The sequence below is a fragment of the Mastigoproctus giganteus genome, chromosome 10, assembly GCF_048544385.1.
Source record: "Mastigoproctus giganteus isolate SK-2022 chromosome 10, ASM4854438v1, whole genome shotgun sequence".
NCBI lineage: Eukaryota > Metazoa > Arthropoda > Arachnida > Uropygi > Thelyphonidae > Mastigoproctus > Mastigoproctus giganteus.
In genome coordinates, this window is record NC_143584.1 from 229,808,341 (window position 1) to 229,825,904 (window position 17,564).

Consider the following 17,564-nt stretch of genomic DNA (forward strand, 5'->3'; position numbering starts at 1 on the left):
GGCAAAAGATGCTAAGAAAAACAGCAAGGATTTCTTTACTTATATAAACTCTAAAAGGAAGGGGCTGAATATGATTGGTCCACTTGACATCGATGGTTCGACTGTTGATGATCCTGCTCAGATAGCAAACAAACTGAATGAGTATTTTGCATCTACATTCACACGTGAGGAATCATTACAGTTTGAAAATGGAAGAAGGTTATCAAATTGTAGCAGTGTGCTTAATGATTTTGTAATAACTGAGAGCAAAGTGGAGGAGAAATTGTTGAAGTTAAACATAAGAAAGGCACCTGGGGCGGATGGGATCTATCCAGTTATATTAAAGGAGGTGGCAAAGCAACTAAGCAAACCCTTAGCCATAATCATGAGAGCATCCTTGGATTCAGGGGAGGTTCCCACGGACTGGAGATGTGCAAATGTATCCCCAATTCACAAAGGAGGTTCGAAGGGTGACACGAATAATTACAGACCAGTTAGTTTAACTTCTGTTCCGGGTAAAATAATGGAGTCACTGGTTAAAGATGCATTGCAGGATCATCTAGACAAGACTGCAGCAATAATTCAGACACAGCATGGGTTTGTTAAGGGAAAGTCTTGTCTGACAAATTTGATTGGTTATTTTGATGTGGTCACAAAGGAACTGGATGCAAAAAATAATTTTGATATCATATACTTGGATTTCAGGAAAGCTTTTGACACTGTTGCGCATGGAAGACTACTGTACAAATTGGAGCAGAATGGTATTAAGGGTAAGTTGCTACAATGGATAAAAGGATGGTTAAGTGGGAGAAGACAGAGGGTGGTAATCAATGGGTGCTGCTCTTCGTGGACTAATGTTATTAGTGGAGTCCCACAGGGTTCGGTGTTGGGTCCACTGTTGTTTTGTATATTTATCAATGATATTGATGAAGGTATATCAGGCTTAATGTCGAAGTTTGCAGATGACACGAAGGTTGGCAGGGTTGTTAATGACAGTAATGGCAGTGTGCTACTGCAACAGGATCTAGATAATTTGGGCAGATGGGCTAAGAAGTGGCAACTGAAGTTTAACCTTGACAAATGCAAAGTACTGCATATGGGTAGAAGTAACCCCAGAGAAACGTACCAACTGTGTGGTACTACACTTAAGGTGGTAGAAAATGAAAAAGACCTGGGAGTAATTGTGCAGTCAGATATGAAGTTTTCTGAGCAATGTAGACAGGCTGCTAGGGCAGGTCATGGGGTTTTGTCAATGATATATAGGAATTTTGCTAGCAGGGAAAAGGAGGTGATTGTCCCTCTGTATAAGGCAATGGTCAGGCCACGCCTTGAGTACTGCGTACAGGTCTGGAGGCCTCATTTTAGGAAGGATGTAGATTTGCTTGAGCGTGTACAGAGAAGAGCAACACGATTGGTGAGGGGAATGAAGGGATCCTCTTACCAAGAGAGGCTTAAGTTCTGCAAATTGCAGTGGCTGGAGACTAGGCACCTGCGTGGTGATCTGATTGAGGTCTATAAGGCCTTGAATGGGTTGAGCACGCTGAATTCTGATGGGATCCTCCCACTTGTTCAGAATACGAACCTACGGGGACATAAGTTCAAATTAAGAAAGGATAGATGTAGAATAGATGTGCGGAAATTTGCCTTTAGCCAGCGGGTGGTTAATTGCTGGAACAAACTTCCATCTGCTGTCGTTGTGGAAGTTGATAGGTTAAATAAATTTAAGGAGGAACTGGACAGGCAATTGGAGGGTATGGTGTGATTTTTTTTTTTTTTTTTTTTTGGCTGATGCTGCATAAGCTCCTACACTTGCTTTCTTGCATCAGGTGCCACTACTACTACTACTACTACTACTACTACTACTTGGTAGATAAATATATATGGAGGACGGGTGAATCTGATAAAATGCTTAAACACCGGGAGCTTAATGCCAAGACTTGTAGCACAATGAGACACCCATGGGTCGCAATGTCCAATGATAATTAGCTGCAGTGACCCACCGGTGGATCGCTTTGCCCAGTGGACATTAGAGTAGTGATCCACCATCTGTTTGCCCCAGCATTAACGTGTTAAAGAAGAAGTAGACAAATTAAATTATAGAACTTGAACAGGTGATATGGCTGATTCTGTAATAAGCTTTGTTACTTGCATCTTTTGCAACTACTAACACTAATAACTAATAAAAATGAGTAACATTTTATATATTTTTAATTTAGCTTTTATAATAATTACTCTAGTTTGCCATTGAAGTTTTTACCATAGGTATAAACCATTTGAATATGAGAAACTGGTGTGTTCTGCATTGACTTTCCAAGTTTTCTAGAGATTAGCTGATCCTTAGAAGTTGTATGGATTAAATCTGGGTAGCAACATCACACAAAGCTATCCACTGTTAAGAATGTACTCCATGATAATAGAGTAGTTTCTCCACTTGTCACTCATTTGAAGGAGCCTTGGTTCAAATGCTAGCAGAGATTGCAGGAATTTTTAAATGCCTCTCATTTGGTACTGTAGTTAGCCAATCTCAGGTGGAGGGAATAGGGCTCCCTTCCTCTGAGTTTTTATTCATTTTAGAAATGGGCAAACTATGGTTAGCTCATGTTTGTTTCTGGTTTGTGAAGAATAACTTTACTTCCTTGCATAATTTGGTGTGATTAATACTCATACTAATGTGGTACAGTGTCAAAGGCTTTATTGAAATCTAAGTATATGATGTCAAAATTAATTTTTGCATCCAGTTCTTTTGTGATAATCTCAGAGTAGCTAATCAGATTGGCCAGGTGGATCTCCCTTTATCAAACCCATGTTGTAATTATCTTATAGCACCACTCCTATAAAGGTGATTTTGGATTACTCATTCAACTATTGTCTCCATTATTTTCCCACCCAGCGACCAAACTCACAGGTCTGTAGTGCCTTCTATTCACTACTGTGAATTATATAATATCAGTGTAAATACGCCATAGTTAACCCATAAATTTGAACTACATAAGTAGTGTAGAAGGCATCGTTTTAATTGTATCTCGTATTGTGGTTGCCTTCACAACAAGCAGTATTGCACTACTTCAAATAAATAACGCTTCTCTAGTACAGAAGACTATTGTTATTTATTTTCAGAGGATACCACCACCCAGACGATCGTTTCGAAGCTATTGGGCTTCATTATCAGTGGGCGGGCATGTACTCTGGTAATGCAACATGCCAACACAGTTGCGAAGTTATATCCACAATATGAGAGATGCCAAAGGGTGTTGGTAAAAATGTAATTTGAAAACGAAATGCACAAAACATAATTCTTAGGGGTTTTGGTAATTAAATAATTACCAAATAATTAATATCCGGTAATTAATTAACTAATAATTAATTACCAAATTAACTAATTACTAAATAATTAATAATTATTTAGTAATTAGTAATTATTTAATTATTTAGTAAAACCCCATGACCTGCTGCCAGGGCAGGTCATAGGGATTTGTCAATGATATATAGGAATTTTGCTAGCAAGGAGAAGGAGGTGATTGTCCCTCTGTATAAGGCAATGGTCAGGCCACGCCTTGAGTACTGTGTACAGGTCTGGAGGCCTCATTTTAGGAAGGATGTAGATTTACTTGAGCGTGTACAGAGAAGGGCAACAAGATTGGTGAGGGGAATGAAGGGATCCTCTTACCAAGAGAGGCTTAAGTTCTGCAAATTGCAGTGGCTGGAGACTAGGCACCTGTGCGGTGTATAAGGCCTTGAATGGGTTGAGCACGCTGAATTCTGATGGGATCCTTCCACTTGTTCAGATTACAAACCTAAGGGGGCATAAATTCAAATTAAGAAAAGACAGATGTAGAATAGATGTGCGGAAATTTGCCTTTAGCCAGCGGGTGGTTAATTGCTGGAACAAACTTCCATCTGTCGTTGTGGAAGTTGATAGCTTGAATAAATTTAAGGAGGAACTGGACAGGCATTTGGAGGGAATGGTGTGACTTTTTTTTTTTTTTTTTGGCTGATGCTGCATAAGCTCATACACATGCTTTCTTGCATCACATGCCACTACTACTACTACATTTAGTAGCACCTCCCTGAATTATTCTCATTTGGCATTTACATTTTTTAACAACATAAGCTGGTCCCACTGAAAAGAGTTTAAAAAATGTCTGAGCCCATTATAATCATCCTTACAAAAACATTACATACCTTTACCCTTGACAATAGTTATTTCTTTGAAAATATCCCATATCAATACATTGTGATCACTGACACTTAATGGTTTCCTTATTCAAAGGTTCTTAATACATGATGAATCACTGCTGATAACCAGTTCAAGAATATTGCTTTCTTTTGTTGTTTACCAAATATGTTGATGTAGAAAGCTGGCTTCTAGCAAATCCAGAAATGTTCTGCTACTGAGTGAGCAGCCAAACCATAAGTTCCAATTGATATCTGGAAAATCAAAATCCCCCATGATATGACATTATGATTTGCTCTCCCACTCTGTCTGTATAGTTGTATATTATACTCATCACAGTCATTTCGCATAGGACATACTTCCACTGTAATTTTTCATTTCCCAGTGTTTATGTTATACCAGACTGACTCAATAATAAACTGCGATCTCTTGTACTGTTTTATAATCTACGTGCATCTTAACCAAAAGCATATCTCCTCCCCTCGCCATCATGTGTGTCCTTTATTACACATTTTAATTGTTGCATTCCCATTATTAGAGTGGCACTATGCTTCTATTATATTTATCTCAGCATTTGATGATTTAATCAACACTTCAAACTCCTTACATTTATTTTTTCTATACTCTTTGCATCAGTGTTTAAGCAAGCAAAAGTGTGCCTGTTCATGTTTTTAGCAATTCTAATACAACCAATATAATTGCTAGTCACATGTATTAGTAGTATTAGTAATGGCAAATGATGCAAGAAAGCAAGCTTGAAAAGCAAGACTGTACAGCAAAACCAATGCCAAAATTGTATTTGGAACACCAAAAAAGAAGCTTAATAAATTGAACATAAACAAAAGTTTGTTATATGGTATAATGCATTAAATTTATTTATCATTTCCAGATAACATGAACAAAAGATGTAGTTACATACCTAGGACTATCTCTAGACCACTTTTTCAGTTGAGATAATTTATTTATTAGGAAAATCCCAACTCCTTGAGCTAAAATATAAAAAGAGAAAAAGCATTCAAAGTATTATTATGTAATAAAACTATAGATACATATATATATATATATATATATATATATATATATATATATATATATATATATATATATCGATACTCACTCTCTCTCTCTCTCTCTCTCTCTCATATATGCTCAGTATCTAGGGATCTGCATATATGTGAATTATGTTTTATATTCACTAGCACAGACCATGTGCATACACAAGTATATATGTGTACCATACTAGGATTAAATGTGCATGGCATCCTAACTCTTGGAGACAAGGAGATATAAATTTAAAATAGAAAAGGGATGGTTGCAGAGCAGACATACAAAAATTTGCTTGCATCTAGAGCGTGATGGATTGTTGGAACAAAATTCCACCTAGTGTTGTGAAGGTGGGTAGTTTGAATGAATTTAAGGAAAAATTAGACAAATTTATTAGAAGGGGAGGACAGATTATTTATTTATTAATATTTATGGTTAATATTTTTAATATATTATGTTTTTTAATATGTTTTTGTTTATAATATGTTTTTAATATAATATAATATGGTTAATATTTATTTATTTATTGTTTTTTGGTTGATGATATTTAAGTTTACTTCCTTGATGTATATGTCACTACTAATATTAATGCACTTAATGTTTGTAAAAAGAAATGCTTAAAAAAATCCAGCAATTTATTGCAATGCTGGATTTTTTGCAAGGATTAAGAAGTATGTGAGAGATATTTCCAACAACTTCTCAATTATATACTTCAAAGTTCTGTTCCATCACCTATTCATTCTATGTGTATGAATGGCCTTATTTCATTAACTTCAAATCCATCCACAACTATCTTTATGATAGTGTAGCATACCATCACTCTCCCTAGTTTGCCTGATTTCAGTATGCTACATTCTGTCTAAAGACGTTTCCAGCCTTTCTGAGTAACTGTAATTATGGAAATACTGAGTATTTAAAAAAAAAAAAAAACTTTAGTAAAATCAGGGCCATTTTAACTAAAATCAATTTTTATTAATAAAATTAATTAATCATAAATTTAAAAAATAGTGCTTAATATCTTCATATTAAATCATCACAATTAAGTAGGTAGATAGATAAGCAGACAAATGTCTTCATTTGACCAAAATTGAAATAGATCTGTGCCCTCCCCTATACATTTAACCCAACATACAAAATACAATTATGAAACCGATTAGTACACATATATATATATATATATACAGGGTTATTCAAAATGAAGTCCGGGGTTTCAAATAATTCCTGTACACACATGAGCAGACACAGGAAGAAAGAAATATTTCCAGAATGTAAGTATAGTAATGAAGTTTTTTTACACACCTCATAAATGTTCAATATGAGAGCCTTTAGTGATCCGGCAGACATCAACTTGGAAAAGGAATTCTTCCCGCACACGGCTTAGTAAGTCAGGAGTGATGTCAATGGTTTTGGTGATCTGATCTTTCAGTTCTCATATAGTCGCAGGTAAAGTGGCATTGCACAACAGTAACAGATTTACTTACATGAAACTCCAACACAGTAAAAGCTTTCTCATTACATTCCGAAGCCATATCGCAACAGAGCAGAACTGGCATCATAGGCAAACGAATGACTGCACGGCGGTATGCGTCTAACGCCATCTGGTGGTTAGCCATGCAGCATACCGAACATAGCAAGCGTGGGAACGAAACTTGAGATATTATGCGTTCTTTCAAGATGGCTACAAATGATTATGACATATGCGCTTTCCCAAAAAAAAATTCTGCAACATCGGACTTCATTTTGAATAACCTGTATATTTATTTATTAATTAATTTGAATGTTGTGTTACAATTAGCAGTCAATGTCTGGCTCTTTAGCTAATGGGAGGCGAAGTTAGGAAGGCAATTAGGATAGCAATAGACACTCTTGCCCTTGTATTGTGCTAATAGCTCAGAGTGTGAAAGAATTATAGAGGTAGGAAAGTAAAAAGAAAACGAGAGCAGGAGTGTCTATTGCTATCCTAATTACCTTCCTAACTTTGCCTCCCATTAGCTAAACAGCCAGACATTGACTGCTAATTGTAACACAACATTCAAATTAAATAAATATAAACTTACTAGCTATCTTTGCAGCCTAGTACAAGATAGGCAAGTATTTTCATACAAATTCTTACAAATTATTCATGAAAAAAATTCCTTTCAAATAACACATATATATATATATATATATATATATATATATATATATATATATATTGTGTTATATATATATATATATGAGTAATATGGAAAGAAAGTTAATAAACTGTAACAAGCTGTAACTAATACTTATGGGCCAATGCAGTTGCTAGAGCAATTATGCATTATGACCATAATGTGTATGAAATATTTTGTATAATATTGAAGATAATAATACAGAAGGTAATTCAAGCAGACAATACCAAGCTGGATTTAAAGAAATGCAAGGGATATAAATACAAAAAAAAAAAAAAATAAATAAATATATATATATATATATATTAATAGTTATATTAGTGATAAAAGGAAAAATGGTATTCTTATTATTGGATTGATTTACTTTTTCTAATGATATTCTATATATATATATATATACATAAAACTTATCGTTGTCTACCCACAATCTAAATGACTTCAACTGGGGCCAACCACCCAGACTGAAAGCAAAAAACGACAAGGAGTTCTCTGTTTCTGTAATGATCAATATTTGCTAAGATATATAAAATATAAAAAATCCAGAGATTAAGTAATTTGAATCTAAACCAATTAAAGGTAGTTAAAAATTTTTGAATCAAAAGGAAGATATTATAAATGTAAGCATATATTGAACATCGTTGTCCCGACAGAGAACATAATTTAATAATTAAAATAAGAATAAATGTAAAGTATAAGGCATATCTACCGTATCCAGGACATAATGTAACAACTAGTTGTTATGAAATAATAACCCCTCTATTGTGTATAATAACCCCTATATGTGGTGACCCCTATGTGATGGATATGGTAAAAATAAATAAATAAATAATTAATTAATTAAAGTTAAGTTAACGCAAAGAGAAACATGCAGATAGTAAGAAGAATAAAAACTCAGAGTAGGAGTAATAGAACCTTAACTCCAATAAAGGCGAAAATATACTAGTACAATTAAGAAATAGTTTCTCCTACATCTTCGGATTACCCTAATAATTTCGGAGAAATAAGAATAAAGAGTGTAAGACAGCTTAAAGACAATACAAGATATAAGTTGTAGCTCGGGCATGCCCAGGATCGCAAACCCATTCCTATAGTAGGACCCTGAGTTGAATTTGCATGTCATCTTAGCGTGAACTTTGTAATTATAAAATAAGATAAGATAAAATAACATAAAATAAAATAAAAGGAAAAACTATAATTTGCAGGCCGGGTCGGTACAAGTTTTCTAAGCCATAAGACACCAAGAAAGCAAAGTGTATCCTATGTACATAATATACATGGCTCTAAATCCATAATTATTGTAATTATATTGAAGCAATGGGTTCAGAAAATAAATTTTTGAAACTAATTATATTTATCGCCTTCCTGAAGTGGTATTTCAGGTAAGCGATAGGGAAATTATTATTTATCAACTTATTGTACAATGTTATTATGTTTGCTGAACAGGTTGTGTTTTTATTGCAAATAGAAGCAATCCTCAGGCATTGGGATAAAACGATATTAGCATGCACTGATTTCGATATATTAGATCTCCAGTTTGTAAGGCTGACTACATTGAAATTAAATGCGTCTCTTTTATTATATATGTCTACATCTATATTATTATGGAATATTTCTATACGAAGATCCAGGTAATTTACTATACTATCAGAACTGTTAGTTTTTTCCAATACAAGTTCTTCTGGATATAATTTGCTGTAATCCTGAATGAAATGCAGACAATTAATCACACACAGATCATCTACATATCTGAACATAAGTAGGTTATCTTGGAATGTTCTTTCTGTAGAATATAGATAGAGGTTTGCAATTATGCAGGATGCTGGACTTCCCATAGGGGGTGTCATTACTTGTTTGTTTGTTTGTTATTTGGTTTTTAGGAGCATTAGCAACTAAGGCCATATTGCTCCAGGGATATGCGGTGGTCATTCCCTGACCTTTCCGCATCCCGCGTATTTGGTGGGCACGGGCTCAAACCCCGGTCTAATCAAGAAGAGTGTGCTACGCACTGCTGCTCCTGCCCACCTGGCTACGGAGGTGCCTCCCGCCATTACTTGTAAGTATAACAAAGTTCCGTCATATACGTAATTCTTAAAATATAAATATATATATATATATATTTGAATAACTTTTGAAATAGTTGAAAACAATCTTTCATAATAAAAAATAAAAAGGTAAAGTAATTAGAGGAATATGCTTTTTTCTGTCTCTGATGTTTGCTTTACCTTTTTATTTTTTATTATGAATGATTCAATTTTCAGCTATTTCAAACATTCAAATTTATGTATAAGTATATCACATGACAGTAGTGGGTGGATTTGCTAATGCTGTGCCCGTCCTACCATCCATAGCTCATTGTTCATCTATATAATCTGGTTAAGATTACTTTCTGTCAGTGGTGGTGGTGTGGCTTTGCATTTGAGTGTTTGTATCTGTCCTATTTTTAATTTTCGCTGCATCAGGACCACCGCTATTCAAGTCCTCTGCATTGGCGGTTCGATCTGGGGATTGGATGGTGGATTGATCTTTCAGTCGACTCGCCTTTGTGGCAATTTGTCTGATATGCAGCGATTCCCTGACCATTATTGGCCTTGTGGTCCTCTGCTGAGATGGGCATAATGGTCAGTCTATTTTTGCTTTATTTTATTGTAGTTGGTTTACATCTCTGCTGGTGATATTTCACATAAATTTGGACTTGGTGCCTGTCAGAGGGGACGCTGTTAAATTTCTATTTAATTGGCATTCAAAATTTAATTGATTATTATCTTTGCATTTAGATTTTCAAAATTATCTTGGAGAGTTTCTGCTGCAATATTTTTACTCTTGTTACCCTTCTCTTCCCTCCCTGTTGGTTTGTTCTTTATGTTTAATTTTGACTATTTTTGCTCTTCTGTCTTGCCATGTTACTGGCACTATTTATTATTATTTTTTTAATTATCATTCTAATTTACTTTATATATATATATAAAAGGTTAAAAATATTGATACATGGTCATGTATAATATGACCATGTATCAATATTTTTCACAACAATAAAACCATTATTGTAAGGAATGCCACAATTTCCTTATTGCTGCTTTGTTCAATTAAATAAAAAAAAAAGAAAAAGCATTAATGCATTAAAATAGAAATGATTTTAATCGGATCCTTTTTTATCTACTGGAAACACTTAATTTAGTATCACCTTCTTTTGTGAAATGTTTAATTTCATTATTATTGAATTTATTTCTTTTAGGACATTAAAAATACCATCAGATCACTGCACTTGCTTTGCTGTTAACTGAATATCTAAAATGATTTTTTTCCAAAAAATTAATTTTTGTTTAAATAAAAATTAAGCTCATTTGTATACATACTAAAATTTAAGCTCAAATTTTAATTGCCAAAGATTTTTAGTAAATTTATCATATTTGCTTATCACTACAAGTGTCTGTCCTGAAATTCTGCCATTTCGTGTTAAAATTTGGCTCCTCCTGGTATTAGATTTATTTTATTTTATTTTATTTTATTTATTTTTTTTTTTTGTAGAGAGTTTTTGGCCATATTGGATGGTACATCCAGGTTGTCACTACTTACTCACAGTGAAGATTATACATTAACTATGCCTTATGCCCACTGCAAGGGTATCCTCCTTCATACTTTGACCATGGAACTTGGTGGAAAAGTAGATATTTGGTGTGAAAAAACTGGTTATCGCACAGAGATTGAATTTAAATTAAAGGTATGGCTGAAATTAATCAATTAAAAATTATTTCAGTTGTTTTCTGTAAAAAAAATGACATTATTGTTATTGAATCTCTGCAGAATTCACTATCAGTTTGAGTTTGGACCTATCCTACTACCTATCTCAATGTGAGTATATAATGAAACACAATATATATTACCTCTAACACCCTCCTCATTGACAACTGCCCCTGTTCTAATGCTATCCTAGTGCAGTAATTTATGGGCCATATTAAATTTATTTCTCATCTTGTAGCTCTGATGTTTTAGGCCTTATTGATTTTATTCCTCTGAAATTTCATTTTATTTGGACTATTTTTTCTAACAATAACTTTTGCCCTTGATTAAAATGACCATGATGTGCATTTGCATATACACATACAAATGCTTATAATCTAATGTTTAGTAATAATCTTATAATTGCTAATCACATCGTACAGGCACAAACTCTCTTTAGCATTAGCATTAGTAGAGGCATTTGATGCAAGAAAGCAAGCTTATGCAGCATCAGCCAAAAAAAAAAAAAAACCCACTTCCACTTCACCCCTCTGTTCGTTCAAAATACCTGTCCAGCTGAGCCTTAAACTTATTTAGGCTATCAACCTCCACCACAAGGGATGGGAGTCTGTTCCACCAACCAACCACCCGCTGGCTAAAAGCAAATTTCCGCACGTCTATCCTACATCTGTCTTTCCTCAATTTGAATTTATGCCCTCTCAGGTGATTTTTCTGAGCTAGAGGAAGAATCCCATCAGCATTGAGCATGCTTAAACCCATTCAAGGCTTTATACACCTCTATCAGATCACCTCGCTGGTGCCTAGTCTCCAGACACTGTAATTTGCAAAACTTAAGCCTTTCTTCGTAAGAGTACCCCTTTGTTCCATTCACTAATCTTGTTGCCCTTCTCTGTACTCGTTCCAGCAGCTCTACATCCTTCTTGAAATGACGCCTCCAGACCTGTATACAGTACTCTAGGTGTGGCCTGACCATTGCCTTATACAATGGAATAATCACCTCCTTATCCCTGCTGGAAAAATTCCTGTATATCATTGACAATACTCCATGAGCTACTCTTGCAGCCCGTCTGCACTGCTCAGAGAACTTCATATCTGCCTGCACAACCACCCTCACCCCCAAGTCCCTTTCATTCTCTACCACTGTCAGTGTAGTACCACAGAGTTGATACGTTGCTCTGGGGTTGCTGTTTCCCATGTGTAGTACTTTACATTTGTCAATGTTAAACTTCATTTGCCACCTCTCAGCCCATCTGCTCAACCTTTCCAGATCCTCTTGCAGCAACATAGTGTCAGTAGTGTCCTTGACAACCCTGCCAACCTTTGTATCATCTGCAAACTTGGACATTAAGCTTGATATACCATCATCAATATCATTTATAAATACAGAAAACAATAATGGACCCAACACTGAGCCCTGAGGGACTCCACTAATAACATTAGTCCACGATGAGCAGTGTCCATTAATTACCACTCTCTGTCTTCTCCCCCTCAACCACCCCTTTATCCATAGCAGCAATTTGCCTCCAATGTCACACTGCTCCAATTTGTGTAGCAGTCTTCCATGTGCAACAGTATCAAAAGCCTTTCTAAGATCCAAGTATATAATATCAAAGTTATTCCCTGCATCCAGTTCTTTTGTGACTGCATCATAGTATCCAATCAAGTTGGTCAGGCAAGACTTCCCCTTAACAAAACCATGCTGTGTCTGAGCTATAACTGAAGTCTTGTCTAAATGATCCTGCAGTGCTTCTTTAACCAGTGACTCCATTAATTTTCCTGGAACAGAAGTTAAGCTCACAGGTCTATAATTACTTGTGTCAACCTTTGATCCTCCTTTGTGAATTGGGGTCACATTTGCACATTTCCAGTCTATGGGTACCTCCCCTGAGCCCAAGGAAGCTCTCATAATTATGGCTAAGGGTTTGCTTACTTCCTTTGCTGCCTCCTTTAATATAACTGGATAGATCCCATCCACCTCGGGTGCCTTTCTTGTGTTTATCTTCAACAGTTTCTCCTCCACTTTACTCCCAGTTATTTCAAGATTCTCTAGCTTACTGCTAGAGTTGAATACACCTCTGGCATTCCCCTTGCTGAATAACTCCTCATGTGTGAATGTCGATGCAAAATATTCATTTAGTTTGTTAGCTACCTGAGCAGGATCATCAACAGTTGACCCATCAATATCAAGTGGACCAATCTGATTCATCCCCTTCCTTCTAGAGTTTACATAAGTAAAGGACTCTTTGCTGTTTTTCTTTGCTTCCCTTGCCAAGGATTTCTCGTAATCTGCCTTCGCCTGCCTAACCTCCTTTGTAACTTGGTTGCATATCAACTTGTATCTATCATAGGCTTCTGTGTCATGTGTTAATTTGTAAATATCCCATGCATTTTTCTTCTCTGCCATATGCCTCATTAGTTCATCTGACATCCATTTTGGCCTAAACCTTGAACAATATAATCATAACAACATAATCATAATTAGCCATAATTATGAGAGCTTCCTTGGACTCAGGGGAGGTACCTATGGACTGGAGATGTGCAAATGTGACCCCAATTCACAAAGGAGGTTCAAAGGCTGACACAAGTAATTATAGACCTGTTAGTTTAACTTCTGTTCCAGGTAAATTAATGGAGGCACTGGTTAAAGAAGCACTGCAGGATCATCTAGACAAGAATTCAGTTATAGCTCAGACGCAGCATGGTTTTGTTAAGGGCAGGTCTTGCCTGACCAATTTGATTGGATACTATGATGTAGTCACAAAAGAACTGGATGCAGGGAATAACTTTGATATTATATATTTGGATCTTAGAAAGGCTTTTGATACTGTTGCACATGGAAGACTGCTGCACAAATTGGAGCAGTGTGGCATTGGAGGCAAATTGCTGCTATGGATAAGGGGATGGTTGAGTGGCAGAAGACAGAGAGTGGTAATCAATGGACACTGCTCAACGTGGACTAATGTTATTAGTGGAGTTCCTCAAGGTTCAGTGTTGGGTCCGTTGTTGTTTTCGGTGTTTATGAATGATATTGATGATGGGATATCAAGTTTAATGTCCAAGTTTGCAGATGATACAAAGGTTGGCAGGGTCGTTAAGGACAATACTGACGCTATGCTGCTGCAACAGGATCTGGACAGGTTGAACAGATGGGCTGAGAGGTGGCAAATGAGGTTTAACATCGACAAATGTAAAGTGCTGCATATGGGAAACAGTAACCCCAGAGCAACGTATCAACTCTGCGGTACTACACTGACAGTGGTGGAGAATGAAAAGGACCTGGGGGTAATTGTGCAGGCAGATATGAAGTTCTCTGAGCAGTGCAGACGAGCTGCAAGAGTAGCTCATGGTGTCTTGTCAATGATATACAGGAATTTTTCTAGCAGGGATAAGGAGGTGATTATTCCATTGTATAAGGCAATGGTAAGGCCACATCTTGAGTACTGTATACAGGTCTGGAGGCCTCATTTCAAGAAGGATGTAGAGCTGCTGGAACGGGTACAGAGAAGGGCAACAAGATTAGTAAATGGAACAAAGGGTTGCTCTTACGAAGAAAGGCTTAAGTTTTGCAAATTACAGAGTCTGGAGACTAGGCACCGGCGAGGTGATCTGATAGAGGTGTATAAGGCTTTGAATGGTTTGAGCATGCTCAATGCCAATGGGATTCTTCATCTTTCTCAGAATAATCACCTCAGAGGGCATAAATTCAAATTGAGGAAGGACGGATGTCGGATAGATGTGCGGAAATTTGCCTTTGGCCAGCGGGTGGTTGGTTGGTGGAACCGACTTCCATCACTGGTTGTTGAAGTTGATAGCCTAAACAAATTTAAAGCTCAACTGGACAGGTATTTCGAACGAACGGAGGGGTGAAATGGGAGTGGGTTTTTTTTTTTTTTTTTTTTTTGTTTTTTTTGGCTGATGCTGAATAAGCTTGCTTTCTTGCATCATATGCCTCTGCTAATGCTAATGCTAATGCTAATATTTCTTAGTTGGTATGTAAAGCCTAGTAGCTTCCAAGATAAGTTCTTTGAATGCGTCCCATTTTGAATTTGCTGTTGGTAACATCATCAGTTGGTCCCACTGTATAGAATTTAAATACTGTCTCAGTCCATTGTAGTTGCCCTTACGGAAGCAATAACCCTTCCCTTTACCCCTAATGGTAGTTACCTCTTTGATTAAATCCCACTTCAGCACACTGTGATCACTGCCACCTAGTGGTTCATTTATCTGCAGATTCTTAATGCATGAAGAATCACTGCTGATAACCAAATCAAGAGTATTACTCCCTCTAGTTGCCTCCCGAACAAGCTGATGTAGAAAACAATCATCCAATAAATCCACAAAAGCCCTGCTAGTGTGTGAGTAACCAGCCCCCAAATTCCAGTCAATATCTGGGAAATTAAAATCTCCCATTATAAGACTCTCTGATTTACTGGCCCACTCTATTTCCCTGTATAGTTCCTTATTATACTCATCAGAGTCATTAGGCCTATAGCACACTCCTACTCTCAATTTTGATCTCCCAATGCTTATGTCACACCAAACTGACTCAACACTGCACTGTCCAGTGATGTTGACTGGCTTCACTTCCTTGGTTTTTATGTGTTTCTTAACTAATAGCATAACCCCTCCCCCCTTCCTATCCTGTCTATCCTTTCTGTAGACGTTGTACTCCCCAAATTGCAGTTCTGCATCCCTTATATCTGTGTGACACCACGTCTCTGATATCCCAACAATATCTGCCTTTGATGTTTTGAGCAATACTTCAAATTCATCAAATTTATTTACTAAACTCCTAGCATTGGTGTACACGCAGGTATACCTGCACCTGTTTCTATTCTTAGCTACCCTAACACAACCCATGTGTTTACTTGTACCCCAATGGCTCCCAGCAGTCTCTGAAATACCATGCATCTTGTTTTTCAGGCTTCTGCTCATTCTAATAGAAGCAGTGCAAGAATCTCTTTCACCTCTGCCAGTGGCTACTGTCAATCTATTGGTCTTTGTCTCCCCCCAAGCTAGCAGTTTTCCGACCCACCTAACACTGCCTCGATAGCATCAGCAAATATTCTTGCACCCTTTCTATTTAAGTGTATCCCATCCCTGTAGAAGCAATCTCTCCTGTTAACAAGTACAGTCCAGGCTGAAAAAAAGGGCTCTTTATTTACAGTCCAGGCTCCTTATTAAATACATACTGTGATTTGTCTATCGTTTGCATTCCTATCGAGACTGACCCTGAAATACTTTCTTTAGCTTTTGATACATTATTTCCTCTGGCAAAGAGATCAGATTTACAGGTCTGTAATTACCCAGTTCAGCTTCTCTCCTTATCCACCTTTGTGAATAAGAGAGGCAATATCCTCTCCTGAATCCAAGGGTCTCTCTTATAATGATTTATAGGTTAGTTTACATAGCGTACTGCGTACAGGTCTGGAAACCTCATTTTAGGAAGGATGTAGAGTTGTTAGAACGAGTACAGAGAAGAGCAGCAAGATTGGTGAGAGGAACAAAGGAGTGCTTTTACCAAGAGAGACTAAAGTTCTGCAAATTGCAGCATCTGGAGACTAGACATTTGCGAAGTGATCTGATTGAGGTGTATAAGGCCTTGAATGGTTTGAGCAGGCTCAATGCCTGCTCAAATTAAGAACCTGAGGGGGCATAGATTCAAATTAAGGGAAGCCAGTTGTAGAATAGATGTGTGGAAGTTTGCCTTTAGCCATCGGGTAGTTGATTGTTGGAACAGACTTTCATCTGTTATTGTGGAAGTTGATAGCTTAAATAAATTTAAGGCTGAACTAGACAAACATTTGTAGTGACTGGATTGGTGAAATGGGGTTTTGTTTTTGTTTTTTTTTTTTGCTGATGTAATAAATTGAAAGCAAGCTATATAAGCTTGTTTTCTTGCATATGCCTCAACTAATGCTAATATGAATTAAAATACTTTGTAACCAATGTATGTTAAATGGTTATGCACAAAACTCCCTCTCTGAACATGACACCACTGTTGATAGACTGGCCATTATCCTAATGATGTCATGTGATGTAAACCGATGAGTCAAAACATTATGACCAGCAAGTCATTATGCAGATCGAAGCAACTTCAGGTGAACTATGGCACGTGCACAGGTCGGGACATGGTATAAAAAACACCTGATACTGCACTTCATTAATCAATGTTACTCTTGTTCTTCAGATGGGAAAGGCAGTGGACTTAAGCGCATTTGACAAAGGCCAAATTGTAAAGGCCAGATGACTGGGTCAGAGCGTATCTGAAATGGCATAGCTGGTGGGCTGGAAAGTGGTTCAAGGAGGGGAAACCTACAAACTGCCGCCGAGGTGTCGGACGACCACAACTCATTGATACTCGAGGTGAGCGAAGGCTCTCCCAGATGGTACATGGCAAAAAGAAGGGTGACTGAACTGGTAATTGGAATGCTGGTGACGGGAGTATGTGTCACAACACACAGTACATCGAACCC

General features: G+C 36.8%; 1 protein-coding gene across 2 annotated transcripts in view; it reads right to left on the reverse strand.

The window, feature by feature from the left end:
• The window catches only part of TTLL1B (Tubulin tyrosine ligase-like 1B), a 262,941-nt gene that overhangs the window by 151,950 nt on the left and 93,427 nt on the right, over positions 1–17,564 (reverse strand). For both annotated transcript variants that reach the window (XM_090384144.1, XM_090384143.1), the window contains exon 6: positions 5,073–5,142. In XM_090384144.1, the coding sequence (XP_090240270.1) occupies positions 5,073–5,142 (70 nt within the window). The remainder of the gene's footprint in view (positions 1–5,072; positions 5,143–17,564) is intronic.